The sequence below is a fragment of the Sphaerodactylus townsendi genome, linkage group LG06, assembly GCF_021028975.2.
Source record: "Sphaerodactylus townsendi isolate TG3544 linkage group LG06, MPM_Stown_v2.3, whole genome shotgun sequence".
Taxonomy (NCBI): domain Eukaryota; kingdom Metazoa; phylum Chordata; class Lepidosauria; order Squamata; family Sphaerodactylidae; genus Sphaerodactylus; species Sphaerodactylus townsendi.
This window is the reverse complement of record NC_059430.1, coordinates 10,641,929-10,660,926: the sequence shown is the minus strand read 5'-3', so window position 1 is coordinate 10,660,926 and position 18,998 is coordinate 10,641,929. Positions and strand designations below refer to the sequence as shown.

At 48.3% G+C, this 18,998-nt stretch overlaps 1 protein-coding gene across 1 annotated transcript in view; it reads left to right on the top strand.

Annotated features, from left to right (window-relative positions):
• The first annotated feature begins 4,411 nt into the window (after positions 1-4,411).
• Positions 4,412-18,998, top strand: part of MKLN1 (muskelin 1) — a 93,514-nt gene continuing 78,927 nt past the window's right edge. The window contains exon 1 of the mRNA XM_048501479.1: positions 4,412-4,560. Coding sequence (XP_048357436.1) covers positions 4,436-4,560 — 125 coding nt within the window. The 5' untranslated portion in view covers positions 4,412-4,435. The remainder of the gene's footprint in view (positions 4,561-18,998) is intronic.

The window sequence follows — 18,998 nt, the reverse complement described above, 5'->3', positions numbered from 1 at the left end:
GGGGGACAGATATTGTGCCCCCCACGTGACCAGATTAGTGGCGCCCGGGGACAGAGGGTACCCCTTGTCCCTAGGGAAATACGCCACTGCAGCTGAGAGACAGAGAGGTGTAGTTTTTTGAGAATCTGACTAGGTGGGATCTGGTAGACCCAGGTCTGAATTGTGCTCTGCCCTGGATGGCCATGGGTCAGGCTCATACCCCCACCCCAGCCCACCCCACTGGGTTGTTGTGAGAATAAAACTGAGGAGAGGAGAACTTTGTGAGCCACCTTGAGTCCTCTTAGGGGAGAAAGGTGGGGCAGAAATTAAGTAAATAAATAAAAATGGTTGCAGCAAAAAATAAACAAGAGTATCGAACGTTGTCTGCTCAGACTGGTAGGGGCTCCCCGGATCACAGGTAGGGTCTTTCACAACATAAACATACATAACGTTGTAAAATGTTATGTCACTTACCATTCATGGATGTGTCCCAGGACACACATCATGCATTACGACAGCAATATTTATACACTGAAGAAGTAGACTGCGTTCTATGAAAACGAGTATTGACCGGGGAGTTCATTCTGTTTATGAACTCTCTCGATCCTGGTACCGGCCTTGAATCCATTTGGATTCTCTCAGAGACTTGGGTCTTGTCTGGATTCTTCGATTGATTTGGAGAGTTTATGAGTCTGATATAGATGTATTAAATATTCACTAGATTCTTATATGTGCTTGATGTACGGATTGAAGTTTGTTTAGCAGTACAGTGTTTGAGTTCTCCGTTTACCGCTTGTCCAAACAAACCATTCTGAGGTTGCTATGCTCCAAATGGATAAGATTGGCGGTGACCTGTCATTGGACATTCTCGGTGATGGCTCACAGCTTGGGAAAAAGCCTGCCAGAAGACAACACCCCCCCCTTGCTTCTATCGTTCTTCAGAAATGTTCCAGAAGAGATACCGTGAAATAAAGGGATTAGTCTGTAGCCAAATACAACAGTCTGAGCAGAGGTGGGATCCAGCAGGTTCTCACAGGTTCCCGAGAGTAGGTTGCTAATTATTTGTGTGTGCCGAGAGGGGGTTACTAATGGGTGATTTTGCCACATGATTTTTGCCTTAGTTACGCCCCTCCTCTCAGCAGTAGCGCGCAGAACTTGAAGCAGTCTAGCAGGAGGTGCATCAAGGCAGGTGGGTGGCAGCCTGCGCTCGCATTCTTTCGTTTCTCAGCCATGATTGAGCGCAGCGGCTGCGTCCTTGCCACAGCCCCGCCCAGGAATGCCCAGCCACACCTCCTCCATGCTCCGCCCAGCCCCATTGGCGCTATGCCACAGTTTGAATCCCACCACCATGGGAATCTGTTACTAAAATTTTTGGATCCCACCACTGAGTCTGAGTGTAGGATTGTTGTCTAGTGCGATGATTATTGCAGATGCCACCCTGCTTATATTGTATTGTCATCTACTTTCTATATGGTTTCATAGAATTATAGAAGAGGTGAAGAAAAAGAGTTTTCTTCTTCTTCTTCTTCTTCTACTACTACTACTACTACTACTTCTACTTCTTCTTCTTCTTCTCCCCCCCCTTTCTCTCCTGTAAGGAGACTCAAAAGGGCTCACAATCTCCTTTCCCTTCCCACCTCCCAACAAACACCGTGTGAGGTGGGTGGGGCTGAGAGAGCTCCGAAGAACCGTGACTAGCCCAAGGTCACTCAGCTGGCATGTGTTGGAATGCATAAGCTAATCTGGCTCCCCAGATAACCCTCCACAGCTCAAGTGGCAGAGCGGGGTCTCCAGATTAGGGTGCAACTGCTCTGAAACACCACATCATGCTGGCTAGAGCTGGAAGGATCCATAGAGGCCATCTAGTCCAATCCCCTGTTCAGTGCCTAGATGAGCAATCCCTGACAAGCTGCTGTTTGAGAACTGGAAGATTTACCATATATCATGCTATGAAGAAGAAGAAGAAGAAGAAGAGTTTGGATTTATATCCCCCCTTTCTCTCCTGCAGGAGACTCAAAGGGGCTGACAATCTCCTTGCCCTTCCCCCCTCACAACAAACACCCTGTGAGGTGGGTGGGGCTGAGAGAGCTCCGAGAAGCTGTGACTAGCCCAAGGTCACCCAGCTAGCATGTGTGGGAGTGCCCAGGCTAATCTGAATTCCCCAGATAAGCCTCCATAGCTCAGGCGGCAGAGCAGGGAATCAAACCCGGTTCCTCCAGATTAGATACACGAGCTCTTAACCTCCTACGCCACTGCTGCTCCTATGGACAGTTTCTTGCCTCCGTTGCTTTCCAGTTCTTTAAACCGAGTTCTATTCCATTGTTCACTGCATATTTTATGCTGTCTGTTTCTATTCTGTGTTTCTATTCTGCATTGTGCCGGGATTCTCAGCCAGAAAGGCAGGCAATAAATCGAGCAAGTAAACAGATCCATTGCACCTACGGCGGATTTTTCCGTCCCAGCTTTCTCCGCAGTAGTTGGAGGAAAGGTCTATCAGCGGCTACTAGTCGTGGCAAGTAAAGGGAACCTCCACATTTGGAGCAGGCAGCCTCTAAGCCAAAGTGACTTTCATCATTTTCTCCTCTCTGGACATTTCTAGTTCAGCTGCGGTTATTTTTATTCCAGCTTTTATTCCTCCGAGCTACCGGCATTTTCCCTAAGGGAGCCGAACGGCTTTGCTTTTCGTCGGCACGCCTGAGGGCTAGGTGGAGAGAGGTTGGGCCGAGCTGGTTTAGATAATTGCCACATTTTGCGCCTCGATCCTCGCCTTGTTGTGGGTTTCCTTCTTCTGTGCGGCTGCGTGTGTTGTGTCTCATTAATCAGTACGAGCAAGCCTAATTGAGCTGGTCACATTCCATTCAGCGCTAATTCACATCTCTGGAGGGATCGGGCAGCATCTTTGCACCTGTTCCAATGCTGCAGGCTTGCATGGAAGAATTTGTTTGGATCTTGGTTTAGATGGGGGGGGCGGGGGGAGGGAGTGTGTATTCCAGTGGTGGCGAACCTATGGCACGGGTGCCAGAGGTGGCACTCAGAGCCCTCTGTGTGGGCACGCACAGAATCCCCCCCCCCCACACATCTAGGCTGGCCTGGGCCGCTGGGCTCGATTATTAGCATTAAACCTAAGACTTAGTTTTGGGGAAGCAGTGTAGGTAACCCTGTTAAGCGCTGTTAAACCCCACTGATTTTCATGTGAAGAACTAAAGCACGATCCTTTACCTGGGAGTAAGCTCGGTTGCTGGCAATGGGGCTTACTTTTGAGTCGTGATTCACCCGTTGGAAGAGTTGCACAGTTGCTTCAAAGCAAAGCCACTGACTACCACCAAGCTTACTCCGGAGTAACGCACGCCTCGAAGCCAACTGCTTTTTCTAAACTAAAACCTCAGTATTCAGGTTAAATTGCCGTGTTGGCACTTTGTGATACATAAGTGGGTTTTGGGTTGCAATTTGGGCACTCGACCTCAAAAAGGTTCACCATCACTGGTGTATTCTATTTATTTAACCTTTTTTAAAATTAAAAATGTTTCTAACCCAGCCTTTCAGCCTGAACAGCAGTCAAAGTGGCTGGAAAGGGTAATTAAAAAAAGAACCAATCATCATTAATGTTAGAAGTAAAACAAAAAAACATTTAGACAGAAAAGCTCACAATAGATCAATTTTGTCAATTGATACTCAGTGTGGTGTAGTGGTTAAGAGCAGGTGCACTCTAACCTGGAGAACTAGGTTTGATTCCTTCTCTGCCACGTGAGCTGTGGAGGCTTATCTGGGGAACCAGATTAGCTTGTGCACTCCAACACATGCCAGCTGAGTGACCTTGGGCTAGTCACAGTTCTTCGGAGTTCACTCAGCCCCACCCACCTCACAGGGTGTTTGTTGGGAGGTGGGAAGGGAAAGGAGATTGTAAGCCCTTTTGAGGAGAGAAAGAGGGGAAGAAGAAGAACAAACATTTTAACAACAGGCTCCGATGGTGGTGGGATTCAAATAATGACTGTTTAAAAGTATTTTAAAAATATTTTTCATGTCACTTTTTTTAAGTATTGAAAATATTAATACTTAATTAGAAATATTTTAAGTATTAAAAAAGTGAAAAAGAAATTTTAACAACAGGTTCTACAGAACCTTTGGAACCCCCTGAATCCCACCTCTGCCCATCTCCTTAGCACTTCTGCCAAAAGAGCCCAAGTCTGCGCCCCGCGGAGCCTGCAATCCCGCCGGAAACGGCCTGAGCGGTGCGGCCCCTTTAAGAACGGCCGTCGCTCTCCCTTCCACCCTTCTCCGGCTAGACGGTGACGCTGATCGTAGAGACTTCCGGTTCCCAATCGACGCCTGAGTGGAGCAGCGCCGGACGTGGCGCGCGCATCCCGCAGATGGCGGCCGTCCGGGCGGCAACCGGAAGTGCCTCTCTCCTCCGCCTGCCAGGGCCTCTAGGGTGCCCGTCTCCTCCCCGTCTGGCAAGATGGCGGCGGCGATGGCGGCGGCTGCGGGGGTGTTGGGCCTGTGTCCGGCGGGCGCCCCCGAGAGCCGCGTCTTGGCCTACGCCCTGCACCGCTGGAGCAGCTTCTCCTCCACTTACCTGCCCGAGTGAGTCCCTTCGCCGCCGCCGCCGCCGCCGCCCCCCCTCAGCCGCCCCTGCGCGGGCCGGAGGAGGCCCCGGGCCCACCCGTCGCCCCCTCCTCAAATAACCTGGGGGTGGGGGGGAGGGGGAGGGGCGAGTGGGGAGGCAGGCCGGGAGGCCGAGGAGCCCCCTCCGCCGACCAGGGAGCGGCTTCCCGCCGGTCGTCCTGCCTCAGCCCGGCCTACCCTGCGGGGTTGTTGTGGTGGCGCGGGGGAGGGGGGGAGACCCACGGAAACAGCCCCCAGCTGCCATTTGGGTTTTCTTTCTCGAAGTAATTGTTTTTTTTAATAAATAAAGAATTACCCAAGGAGGAAAAAAGGATTTTGGGGAATTACAAAAGAAAGAGAAAAGGGGGACTTGGGGAGGCTAGAAAATGTAAACCATAAAATAGGGTTTCGTGGATCTTCTTATCGAGTAATATACTGGAGGGAAATAATCATTGATCACAGGAGCAACCTAATTAGGTTTTAACAATATTATCACTCCATATTTTAATTATTATAATTTAAAGAACAATAATTATAACCTGTTATCGCTAATTATAATAAACAAAGCTATGACTAATATTGTAAACAATTATTATGAGAAGTTTTGAACAAAGTTCGGCAGAATGCATTCAGTTTTACGTAGAGGAAGCAATATTTTGTCATTTTAAAAATGATCCCTGGCTGTCATTTTTTAAAAACAAAAACTTATTTTTGATAAAGAATTACAGAGGGGAATAAAGATATTTGGGAGTTACAAAAGAAAGATAGGGATAACTAAGTGAAATTGTAAAATATAAATCATAATAGTGTTTCTTGGATCTGCTTAACATACATATTGACATATATATTTAGTATATTGATGGGAAATAATCAATGACCCTATAGGCAATTTAATTTGGTTTTCACAATTTTCTCCGTTATGATAATATTTTTTAAAGTTTGGCAGAATGCATTTAATTATATATATCGAAAGAAATATTTCACCATTGAAAGAAATCTTAGACTGTCATGAAACTTACCTGCTGGAGATGAACTTTATTTTATTAAATTTACTACCCTGCCCATCTTGACCGAAGCCAGGCTCACGGCGGCTTACAAAGAAAATGGAGTTTTAAATTATTGATAAGGGGTCTGTTATGAATTGTTTTACTATGTCTTGTTTTGTTGACAATTGGAAACAGCCCTTCACCTAACCTAGGGAAGGATGGTATATAAATCTCGCAATAAATAAATACATAAATGCAGTCATAACAATTAAATTTAAAACACAATAAACATAACGATGGCGAAAAATTGAGTATCCGAAAGATCCCTACGTAGTCTAAAAATATCAACCCTGTCCCATCGTACATCTTACCATCACTGTCGGGATGATGGAAGAAGGGGAGGAATTTGGAATTCACAATATAAACCTTAGATATTTATGGGAACATCATTATCTTTTTGACCTATATAAAGCCTACTGGGCTGTAAATAAGGTTGTACATATGGATATTATCTCTGTGTGTGTGAGGAGTATTTATTAACCTCTGAAGAAGATTGGAATTGAAACAGGTGTTTTTTGGGTAGATTCTGGGATATTTTGTCTATGATCCTGAGGTATATTTTGTGATATTGTGATGTTTTAGGTGTTTTTGATATTGATTTATTTTTCAGTGGAGATTTTATATTTCTATTTTATGCATTTAGGGGTTTTAGATATTGATTTATATTTTTTATTAGATTTGTATGCATAGTTTTCTACTCTTAGGAGTTCAGCACAGTTTAATTCCATGTATATTTAATACGTTTTGACAGATTTATATTAGACTTCTCAGCCTCTTTGGTTCGTAACTCATGTAAACATTCCTGGCTGACTTTTGGAGGAAGTGCGGGATCACTATGTTGTCGAGGGCGAGTCGCAAGCCAGTAGTGGTGATACCAGTCAGTGATGGGCCGCCTTTTGGGCTCGGTGTGTCAGAAATTCAGAAAATGCCAAACTTGACTCTGCTGGCTTGTCTTCCCCCCACGTCCCCGAACAAAGAACAGTTTTTTGCACAATCATTTTTTTTAAAGTCCAATTCAATCATGTGTGGTGCTATGTATTATAGTGAGAAATACCAAATAATTGCAAAAATGACTCAAACGGGGAGAATAGCTGTTGTTGGGTGCTGGTGAGCATTGACATATCACCCAAAACGTTGTGCCGTGTCACCTTTGGCAGGTGAGCGTAGGTTTGCCATCACTGGGTTGGACTGCCAGAGTAGGATCTGGGTGACCCAGATTCCAACCCCTGCTCTGCCATGGAAGGCCAGTCACCTACTCTCAGCCTAACCTGCCTTGCAGGGTTGTTGTGGGAATAAAATGGAGGAGAGGGGAATGGTGTCAGCTGTCACATTTATGTATAAATTAAACAAATAATTCCAAAGTAAATGTATTGTTGAAGGTGAATGTTTTGGAGGGATATTAGAACAGGGGTGGCCGACCTATGGTGCTCCAGATGTTCATGGACTACAATTCCCATCAGCCCCTGCTAGCATGTCAAATTGGCCATGCTGGCAGGGGCTGATAGGAATTGTAGTCCATGAACAACCTCTGGGCTGTTAACCTCAGTGCTTAAATTAACCTACCTAAAGAGTAGGCACTGAAAGCAGCTGTGTATGTTTTGCTGTTTTTTTTCCAGGTAGCGGGAAATCATTATTCCAGAAAGGCTGCGGCATTAGTTGGTGACAGCAAAAATCAAAGCGCGTTTCTAACAAAGCATGAACTTTTATTGTCGCGTGTGCCCTTGTGGACTGGAAATTACAGGGACTTCTTTTAAATGCACAGGGAGGCGAGGAAAGGAGTCTTGTGGTCAGAAGGCTTGGCTTGCGATGTTCTTTTGCAGACCTGGGAAGGAGATGGAGAAGCTCAGCAGCCGTTCTCAGAAATAGCAACCGAGGATAGGTGAAAATGCCGTTTGTGGTGACGAGCATTTTTAAGGCCTCTGTGTGGGTATCAAGTGACGTCAAGTCGCAGTTAACTTCCGGCGATCCTGTAGGGCTGGGGTGTTGAACACATTTGCTATGAGGATCGGATATGACGTAAATGTGACACGGTTGGGGCAGGCGTGGGTGTGTGTGTGTCTGTGGCTGCCTCGGTTGGCGTGCCCCCAGCAGGCTCGCCGGCCCAGCTCATTGGGGGCTCATCAGCACAGACACAGCACTGGGGGAGGTGGTCGGTACCGGTCGGGGGTGGCTGCTGCAGCTGGTGAGCCCTCAGCAATCTTGCCATCCTGGAACAGCCCTGGCGGAGGTGGCTGGAACTGAGAGGAGGTGGCTGCTGGAGCTGGCAAGCCTCCAGTAACCTTGCCAGCCAGCCCAGATCAGCTCTGGGTGGGGGTGGCTCTGGGCCTGGCAAACCAGTAACAGGTTTGCCAGGCCAGAATGGGAGCGGGGTGGGTAGGAGCCTGGATTGGTAAGGCCACAGCAGACTCACAGGCCAGGTCGGAAGCAAGAGGGGGTGCTTGCCTCAACTGGCTCATGAGCCTGATAAGCTCCCCCACAGGGCCAAATTTACCCCCAAGCCACATCTTTGACCCTCCTGGTGGGCGGTTTTCAAACCAGGAGACTTAACAGAAGTCGCTTGCCATTGCCTTCCTCCACATGACAACCCATCCAAATGCAAATCAGGGCTGACCCTCCATAGCTTCTGAGTGGTGATGAGATCAGGCTAGCCATGGCTGTCCCAGGGGAGGGGCTTTAAGGCCTCTGGGGGGTGGGTGGGTCAGAAAACCATCAGTCCTGTTGAGCTTATGTCTGATGATGGCAACGCATCCAGTCCATGGGAAGCCTGCTGTAGCCAAAACAGACAGGAAGAAGAAAAAGAGTTTAGATTTATATCCCCCCTTTCTCTCCTGCAGGAGACTCAAAGGGCTGACAGTCTCCTTGCCCTTCCCCCCTCACAACAAACACCCTGTGAGGTAGGTGGGGCTGAGAGAGCTCCAAGAAGCTGTGACTAGCCCAAGGTCACCCAGCTGGCGTGTGTGGGAGTGTACAGGCTAATCTGAATTCCCCAGATAAGCCTCCACAGCTCAGGCGGCAGAGCTGGGAATCAAACCCGGTTCCTCCAGATTAGATGCATGAGCTCTTAACCTCCTGCGTCACTGCTTATAACACCAGAAAGCCAACCTTGATAAATCTTCAGCTTCACAAGCCGCCCCAGAAATGTAGGGGCCGCCCTTACTTTTGTCAGCCTTCAAGGTCTTCTCTGTTTTCATGACAGCGCTTTCTGATGGTTGCTACTAAAAAGCGTAGTTCTTGCCATTTTTTAAAAAAAGCTGTAACAAGCATTTGTGGCATTTAAATAAATGTGAAATATGCTTTTCATCGTAACAAAAAATAATCTCCGTCTCTCAACCGAGTACGTTTTGCGCTCTTGCTGGGAATCGCTGGGGGGCCCTGGGGCAGCGGTTAAGGTATTGGGCTGGGATCTGGGCAACCTTGGTTCAGATCCCCACTTGTGCCGTAGAAACTTGCTGGGTGACCTTGGCCCAGTCCCGCACTCTCAGCCTTGACCTTGGGAAGTGTTTGGATGGGAGACCTCCAAGGAATACCAGGGGTGTGACGTGGAGGCGGGCAACGGCAAACCACCTATAAGAACATAAGAAAGAGCCTGCTGGATCAGAGTCCATCTAGTCCAGCACTCTGCTACTCGCCGTGGCCCACTTTTGCAGGATGTGAAAGCAATGACCTTCTGCTGCTGCCGCTCCCGAGCACCTGGTCTGCTAAGGCATTTGCAATCTGAGATCAAGGAGGATCAAGATTGGTAGCCCTAGATCGACTTCTCCTCCATAAATCTGTCCAAGCCCTTTTTAAAGCTATCCAGGTTAGTGGCCATCAACACCTCCTGTGGCAGCATCTTCCAAACAACTGAGTGCCTCTTGCCTAGAAAACTTGCCGACCAAACAAACCCTTGCAAAAAACGACTGCTGAAAAGACTTGATCCCTCAACAAAATCTCCAGGTACCTTGGCGCCTGGGATTCATCAGACCCTGAGACAAAGGTGTTTTTATTCTTCCATGATGTAGTCTTTCTGGTCCCTGAAAACCGATGCAGGTTTAAAGACTTGGTGCCCAAAAGGAGCCCTTCTTCTCCTTTTGGGGGTGAGGAGGGGGTAGATCGCTGCTGAGGATTGTTGTGTGTATTCAGTGAACGGTGTTGTCTTTCTGACGTGGTTTGCGCACTGTTTTTTGTGGCACTATAATAGTTCCGTAGTTGCTTTTGATGTTTTGGATTGTTATTCTTGGGGGTCCCAGGTGAAGAGTCAGGAAGGCAGCATATAAGAACGTAAGAACGTATGGGTCCTTTGCGACAAATAAGAGTCCATCTGGTCCAGCACTCTGCTACTCGCAGTGGCCCACCAGGTGCCTTTGGGAGCTCACGTGCAGGATGTGAAAGCAAGGGCCTGCTGCTGCTGCTGCTGCTGCTCCTGAGCACCTGGTCTGCTAAGGCATTTGCAATCTGAGATCAAGGAGGATCAAGATTGGGAGCCAGAGATCGACTTCCCCTCCATATATCTGTCCAAGCCCCTTTTAAAGCAATCCAGGTGAGTGGCCATCCCCACCTCCTGTGGCAGCATATTCCAACCACCAATCACACGTTGCGTGAAGAAGTGTTTCCTTTGATTAGTCCTAATTCTTCCCCCCGGCATTTTCAGTGAATATAAACAAGCCGGTCATAGATAAGGTGGTGGGTGGGAATGGGCTTTGTGTGGTTTTGTGTTATTTATTTCAGACACCCCTGTGTGCGTGCACGCCACCGAGTTTCCCTTATGAATGAATGACTTTCAAAATGTCCTCTCATTCACAGCCTTGCTCAAGTCTTGCAAACCGAAGGCTGCGACTTCCTTTAATGTCAGTCCATCGCATCGCTGTCTTTGCTGCCTGCCGCGTTTCCTAGCATGACTGTCTTTTCCCATGAGCCTTGTCTTCTCCCGACGTGACCAAAGCACAATCCCAGTCTTCAGCTCCCCGCCCTTGGCTGATTGCTTTTACGTGCCACTGCTCATTGCTCCAAGAGGTCTTGTTTTTAACATAGGAAGGTAAACATATGGGGCTCCGTGGTGTTTCTCGTAAGGAAGCCGTGAAGCTTGCCCCGAAGCCTGCTGGGTGACCTTGGGGCAGCTGGGAGGATAAAGTAGGGGATGGGGAATGTTGATTACTGCCTTGAGCTCTTTGGAGGATGAGCTTCCCTTGAAAGGTCAGCAGGTTTATTGTGGCAGAAGGATTTTGTCTCTTGGCCCAGAGCTCAGTTGGCCATTGGGGCGGGGGCAGGGCGGTTTGGCAAGGGCATCTAGTCCCATGGCTAACACCGTGTTCCCACTTCTTTGCCGCTGTTCCAGAAACTTCCTCTCACATCGTTCCAAGATAAAAACCGGCCTCTTGCAGCACTTTAAAGAACGGCATGTCAGTCTTTAAGGTGCCCGAGACTCCTGCTTATTCTTGCCGCGACAGACTAGTCCAGCTACCCCTCTGGACTTAAGAGCATTTAACAGATGCTGCGTTTCTTCACTAGCATCTGTGCACGAAATCCACTTTGGATCTGTCTGTAAACACCAGACCCCGTCGCACATTGTCATTGTTTCATAAAACTTTAAGCGTCTGTGCTGGGCAGACCTAGTCTGTCTACAGCACTGAGAGCATATCGTGCTCAGGATAGTATGTCCCCCCTGAGAGCAGAATCACTGTGTGCGATGGAAGTGGGAAGCTCCCAATCTTGTGTGTCCGGACTAAAACGGAGGCCCTTGAAGGGCGCAGCGAGATAAGAACACGATTTGTGTTGTGTTTTTCTCCTACAAATCCTACTTGAGGATGTAGGATTGAGGAGGGCAACCAAAATGATAAAAGGTCTGGAATCCATGCCCTACGAGAAGAGACTAAGGGAGCTGGGGATGTTTAGTTTGGTGAAGAGGTGACATGATAGCCCTGTTTAAATATTTGAAGGGATGTCATGTTGGTGAGGCAGCAAGCTTGTTTTCTGCTGCTCCAGAGACTAGAACAGTGGTGGCGAACCTATGGCATGTGTTCCAGAGGTGGCACTCAGAGCCCTTTCTGTGGGCACGCGTGCACAGAGTTCATCATGTAGGGGGAGCGGAAAATCACACCCCCCCCACACACATCTCTAAGCTGGCCTTGCTTCTGAGTAAACCCTCCTCGGGTCATGATTCACCCATTCGAAGTGTTGCACGGTTGCTTCACCAAGCTCACTCCCAAGTAACATGCGCCTCGGAGAAAACCGTTTTTTTCTAAACTAGAACCTCAGTATTCAGGTTAAATTGCCATGTGGGTCCTTTGCGACAAATAAGTGGGTTTTGGGTTGCAATTTGGGCACTCGGGTCTCAAAAAGGTTTGCCATCACTGGACTAGGACCAGGAGCAATGGGTTCAAGGGTGAAGGAAAAGAGATTCCACCTCATCATCAGGAAAAACGTCCTGACTGTCAGGGCTGTTCAACAGTGGGAATGCACTACCTTGGAGTGTGGTGGAGTCTCCTTTGGAGGTTTTTAAAGAGAGGCTGGATGGCCATCTGTCAGGAGTGCTTTGATTGTCTGTTGCTGCATTGCAGGGGGTTGGACTGGATGGCCCTTGGGGGTTTCTTCCAACTCTACGATTATATGATTCTATGTTTTAAATAATTTTTCTTCCTAACTGGTTTCTAAAACTGGGAATTATCCCAATTTGGAGTAAAAGGCAAACACCGGGTCATTACTGATCCTTGAGGTGACGTCGTGGCGCTGTGTTTTCTAGGCAGACTTTGTTTATGGGATAGTTCGCACCTGCCTTCCCCAAGGAAGTAGGTAAAAATGGATGGAGAGTGGAAGGTATGCATCAAGCACGCTGTGGGGTTGAGAAGGAGAACTGGAGATCTGGAGACGGTGTCATTTGCTTTGCCGGGGCAGGATTGGAAGGGGCACCAGAAAGAATAGAACAAATAGCCCCTTCGTTGAAATGAAATGGGATAAAGTTGGCAAACATCTTATACTTGTCTTCTGCTGAAAGGAAGCATTAATATAGGTAACTGTAGGTGCTTGTACTGTGTTAGCTTTCGTTCTGCTTTTCCTTCTCTGTTTCGGTGGGTGGCCATTGTTCATGCTGCACCCTCCAGGTACACGCACCATGCAGGGATAGAAAGGTTTCTCCCGAGGTCTGCTGGACAAACAGCAGAGGGAGAAGAGGGGAGGAATTTCGGCAGATGTACAGGCTCAGGTACTGCTGGAAATGCGGCAGCCATGAGGACGGGTTTGTGGAGGGGTTTAAATGAAGGGTGAGAGTTGACTCCTCGAGTACGTTCAAGGAGGGAGTTCTTCGGAGTGGGCAGCAGGGGAGAATGGGCGCAGTTGGTCTAAATTTAGGTTCTGGTTTCCTGAGAGCGACAGCCCACCTTTACCTTTTGTCCTGGATAGTGCCACAGACCCTGGAAAGTGCTGTCAAGTTGCGGTCAATTGTGGTGACCCCCTCTTGGGGGTTCAGTGTGAGAGATGTTCAGAGGTGGTTTGCCATTGCCTGCATTGGAGTTGCAACCCTGGAATTCCTTGGTGGCCCATTCCCTTCTTTGGAGGTTTTTAAACAAAGGCTGGATGGCCATCTGTCAGGAGTGCTTTGATTGTGTGTTCCTGCATGGCAGGGGGTTGGACTTGGACTTGATGGCCCTTGGGGTCTCTTCCAACTCTATGATTCCTCAGCTGACCCTCCTTGGCTTCTGAGTTCCGCTGAGATCGAGCTAGATAGGGTCGATCCAGGCTAGGGGCCACGCACCCCAGCACCATAGTAAAGATATCTCATGGGTGGGTGGAAGATTCCTCAGGAGTCACCCTTTGAGGAGGAGGTTGCGATGTGGACACCGGGGCTGCAGAGATGGTAACCGAACCAGGGTATGTTCAGGAAGGGTTGACTGGTGGATCCCAGGGGCTGTTTGTTTTTATCAAAGGATTTTAAAATCGTATTTATTTTATTACTTAGATTATTCCCCATTCTTTACGATAATCTAGGGGCGGGTCACAATAAAAGCTATCATAAAAATCCCATAATACAACACTGAAACCATTATAAAACCCATCCTAAAACCATAAGATATAGTAGACTCTAAAACTCCCACCCCAACCACCCCCGAAAGTGGGAGGAGTGTACAAGACAGCTCGAGTCCCCCCCCATCCCAGTGAAGATGGAGGGGAGGGGTTTCAGCCAACCCCTGGTGAAGAGGCCAGTCTTCACTAGGCACTGAAACTCCAGGAGAGTGGGCGCCTGGTGGGCTTCTGGTGGGAGGGCATTCCACAGTGCAGGCGCCACCACTGAGAAGGCCCTCTAGGCTGCCCCACCCCGTCACCTCTGAAAGGCGACATATATACCTACCCAGGTGGGCCTCCCCCTCCCACCTCAGTGCCTGGGTAGGTATATGTGGGTGGATGCGCTCCCTCATCTACCTGGGACCGAAGCCGTTTTGAGTATTTTTAATTGTTTAATTGTTGTCATGTTTTTATATCTGCCACCTTTAGAACCTTAGGATCATAAGAACATAAGAACTAGCCTGCTGGATCAGACCAGAGTCCATCTAGTCCAGCACTCTGCTACTCGCAGTGGCCCAACAGGTGCCTTTGGGAGCTCACGTGCAGGAGATGAAAGCAATGGCCTGCTGGTGCTTCTGCTCCTGGTGGATCACACTGCCTCAGAAGGCGTTGGAGTCTCCTCCTTTGGAGTTTTTTAAGGAGAGGCTGGATCACCATCTGTCAGGAGTGCTTTGGTTGATTCTTCCTGTAAGCCAGAGGTGTTGGACTGGATGGCCCTTCTGGTCTCTTCCAACTATATAATTCTATGATCAGGTGGACAAGCAGGCTAAAAACGTTTTCAGTGATAATCAGACATAGCTCCAGCATTGGGATGGTGACGTCTGAGGAATGGGAAGACTTCCACGCCTGCAGAGGCCGAGGGGGAGTTGACCCGGGCAAATCTTAGGCAGATTTTCAGGATAGGCCCAGAACCGATGCCAGGAAAGCCGAGACTCTTGGTTGGGACTCCAGAGGATGAGGTTTCCCAACACTTGGAACAGGATCAGCGCATGTGGTCTGTGCATGACTCTGGCGCACGCTTGAGGGTGATCAGCTTTCAGCCTCCATTCCTGCCATGTCGATTAACGAAGGCTAGCGCCAGTGTCTTAAGGGTGTCTGAGCGAAGGCGCAGTTTTTTTCTAAAAAACTCCAGTTAAGGCTTAGCTGTGGCATGCCAGAGAAGAGAGGCGATTCCGTCCCTTTTCCCTCCAGTCTACCCTGTTTGGAGAGGAGAACCCGGTCCCTGTGACGTGAATTTACCTTTCACTCTTGGACTCTGAAACGCACTCGGACTTGGCTGCGCTTTCATGCCGCAAGCATTCAGTCATGTGATGTTTGCTATTGAAAGTGAACTCTGTGCCTCTGCGTGTACGGGGTCTTGTTTAGGACGCCATATAGCCTTTGAACTCCCTCTGACTGTGAGGGTAGTTCTCTTCAGAAATGACGGCACCTTTCCCTGGCCTACTGGGCGGTGCTAATTTAAAGGAGTATCTACACCGCAGTTTCCTGTGTTGCTGGCTGGATGCTGAAGGACAGAAGAAGAAGAAAAAGAAGAGGAGGAGGAGGGGGAGGAGGAGGGGGAGGAGGAGGAGGGGGAGGAGGGGGAGGAGGAGGAGGAGGAGTTTGGATTTATATCCCCCCTTTCTCTCCTATAGGAGACTCAAAGGGGCTTACAACCTCCTTGCCCTTCCCCCCTCACAACAAACACCCTGTGAGGTAGGTGGGACTGAGAGAGCTCCGAGAAGCTGTGACTAGCCCAAGGTCACCCAGCTGGCGTGTGTGGGAGTGCACGGGCTAATCTGAATTCCCCAGATAAGCCTCCACAGCTCAGGCGGCAGAGCTGAGAATCAAACCCGGTTCCTCCAGATTAGATACATGAGCTCTTAACCTCCTACGCCACAGCAGGATAAATTTGGCAAATAGGTGTTGTTTGCGACGTTTGGAGACTGACCACGCAACTGGGGCCCATATTTGGTCGGTCCTCTTACATTGGCAGTGTGGCAAGGGGTGATAAAGCAGCGTGCTTCGAAACCGAGACGTGAATGCGCGCTTGCTGAAAAACAATGCCTTGGCTCCAAATTAAATTTTCTTTCAGTGGGACAGAATTTTCTTGCCCCACCTTCCCTTGCAGCCCACTGATCTCCACAGAATGGTGAAGGGGTGGGGGTGGGGGGGCTGAAGAATGACATGGCAGTGTCCATAAGATGATCTCTAGGGGAAAGATGACACTATATAAGAATGTTAACCCCAGGATGAAATCAAGCTATTGAGAATCTGTATACTGAGGAAGATACCTTCGAAAACGCATTCAGACGCATGGTGCAATTCTATACAGGATTCTCATTTTTCTGTGTACCATCCATGAATGGATTCAAGGCACAGGAGATATCAGCTCTGTTGTGAAGTTCCATTTGGGAATCACATAAAAATGGAGATACAAAACTTCCGTTGGAATCGAACAGTGTGGTCTCATATGGACTTGTGAATAATTGTTTGTCAATACAGTTGGTGAAAATTTGTGAAGTTCCATTTTGAAACCATACAAAATATGGACATATTAAAAATTTTTTGGAACTCTTTAGTTTGAAATCTCATATGGACCTTTGTCATCATATCTTGAATGAAATTATGAAATTGTACATTGATGTGATTTATTGACACTGGCACTTTATATATATTATGCACTTTAATTCTTTCATTGTAGTATATTAGAATAGGGTTAGCATTAGTGTCAGTGGATTTACATGTGTGCAATCACAATGAAAAAATAACTGTGAACAAATGTTGCTTTGAATTGTTTATTACAAATTATGTCTACATACAAATCCAGATCAGGGTGCCAATTTTGATTTTTTTGAGTTGTTCGGTTCTATTGAATGGCAGGGTCCATGGCAGGAGGGCAGGGGTGGAGTGGTCATGGGGACATGTAGGGTCACATGTCCCCAGGCACACGCCAGCTGGTCACACCTTGGCCCCGCCCCGCCAGGCTGCTCCTTCAGCGGCGGAGCCCCCCCGCTGGCTGAAGGAGCAGCCTGGCTGGGACCTCTCCTCTGTTTCAAGGTACCAGTATGGTCCACTGCTAACATTTCCCCACATCTATCCTATCTTTTCCCCAGAGCCCCGTCTCCTCTTCTTCCCAAATGCCCAAAGGACCTCTTTCAACAAACTTTGAAACACACCCAGGTTAGTAAGAACATAAGAACATAAGAACAAGCCAGCTGGATCAGACCAGAGTCCATCTAGTCCAGCTCTCTGCTAATCGCAGTGGCCCACCAGGTGCCTTTGGGAGCTCGCGTGCAGGAGGTGAACGCAATGGCCTTCTGCGGCTGTTGCTCCCGATCACCTGGCCTGTTAAGGCATTTGCAATCTCAGATCAAAGAGGATCAAGATTGGGAGCCATAGATCGACTTCTCCTCCATAAATCTGTCCAAGCCCTTTTTAAAGCTATCCAGGTTAGTGGCCATCACCACCTCCTGTGGCACCTCCTGTGGCAGTTTGATTCCCCACTCTCCCATATGAGCGGCGGACTCTTATCTGGTGAGCCCAGTTTGTTTCCCCGCTCCTACACAAGAAGCCTGTTGGGTGACCTTAGTTCTCTCAGAACTCTCTCAGCCCCACCTGCCTCACAAGGGGTCTGTCGTGTGGAGATGAAGGAGTTTATAAGCCTCACTGAGCATCCTGGTTGAGAAAAGCAGGGTATAAATCTAAACTCCTTCATCTCTGCTGCTGCTTCTGCTGTTGCTACTTCTTCTTCGTTAGTGCATTGTTCTTAATTTTGTTGGTTCTGCGTGTTGTATTTACTGTATTATTTTGAATTGTAATGTGCTTTGAGTCTCTGTGAGAAGGATAGAGAACTTCCAGTTTACCTCTGATAGCTGGAAGATATGGAATTATTACCTTCCAGTGCAACGGGAAGGGAGGTTTGTGCATGAACAACTGTTGTCTTGTGACAAAGTGGATCAAAGGTACTGGCTTCAGATGTATATTTGCTTTGCAGTTTGATAAGCTGGCAGGAAGAATTCCATTTATTGCCCAGGTGTGCAGGGTGAGGTGAAGGTGAAGCTCAAGGTCCTGCAGGTGAAAGGCAGTACATAAACAAGAAACTTTATATTCCTTCATTTGTTCATTTGAGTTCCACAGTTCTTTGCGGCACTCAAGACTGCACTTTCAGTAACCTTTTGCAGCTGAGCCTTCAGCATGTCCCTGCTGGTTGAATTTTTTTGGCTGAAGAGGAATCAGACCTAGATCGCCTCTCTCAGAAGAGCCAAAAGGATGTGGGTAAGAGGGAGGAGTCTAATCTCAGAGACCCAAGTTCAATTCCCCGCTCCTCCACATGAAGCCTGCTGGGGGACTGTGGCCCAGGCACAGTCCCCTGAGAATTCTCTCCGCCCCGGGGGAGACAGGCAATGGCAAACCACCTCTGAACGTCTGTTGCCCTGAAAACTACAGGGTCACTCTAGCTTGAGATCCCAGCTGTTTCTTTGGGCAGCACTCTGCCCTACCCCAACCCCGCGCCTTTATGTGTCCTTGGTAAGAATGTGCCCTCTACCACCGTGGTGGCGAACCTTTGGCACTCCAGATCTTATGGACTACAATTCCCATCAGCCCCTGCCAGCATGGCCAATTGGCCATCTGGAGTGCCAAAGGTTCGCCACCACTTCTCTACCAGCTTCTGCTCTCTAAAACTTCCTCGAATTTGTAAATGGAGCCTTCATTGCGATTCTAGGTAATACTTCTCCTTCCATCCCTTTGCCGGTAGGATGCGTGAAAATAATGTCCGCCCCGGGGGAAGGCAGAGGGAAGAAAAGCTACAAGGAAGTGATAACACAGCCAGAAACATAATATGCAAGTAGCTTTAGTGCATTTCCTAAGCTCTTAACCGCCTTACATTGCTTGCTTCTTTTACTATTTCTGTGAAGCCTGCAGGAGAGCTGTGAAACAGGACTGAGTCAGCCCTGTTTTCATCCTACACAATTTATTCTGTTCTTTTCGAGGACTGAAGGGGGGGGGGGTTGCTTCTGGCACTCAGCTGATATCTTTGTAGGCCACACAGCTGGGAATGTCTTGTAGGAGGCAGCCTGCTTCAAAAGGAAAGGCTTCGCCAATGAATATAAAGCAATCTCAACTACTTGAGTCAGCTGGATAAAAGGTGGCTCGTTCTACCTGCGTGATGAATGCCCGTTCGGGGGTTCCAAGCTTATTACGCTTAGTACATGAAACGTTCTAAGAATTGGCAGGGTCGTGCCTTTTGAGTCATGCAAATTAATTTACTTTTCTCCTTTTTCTTTCAAATATGAGGAACATGTATACGGGTCAGCATAAGTAGCTTATGGCAGAAGCTATACTCAGGGGTGTCCA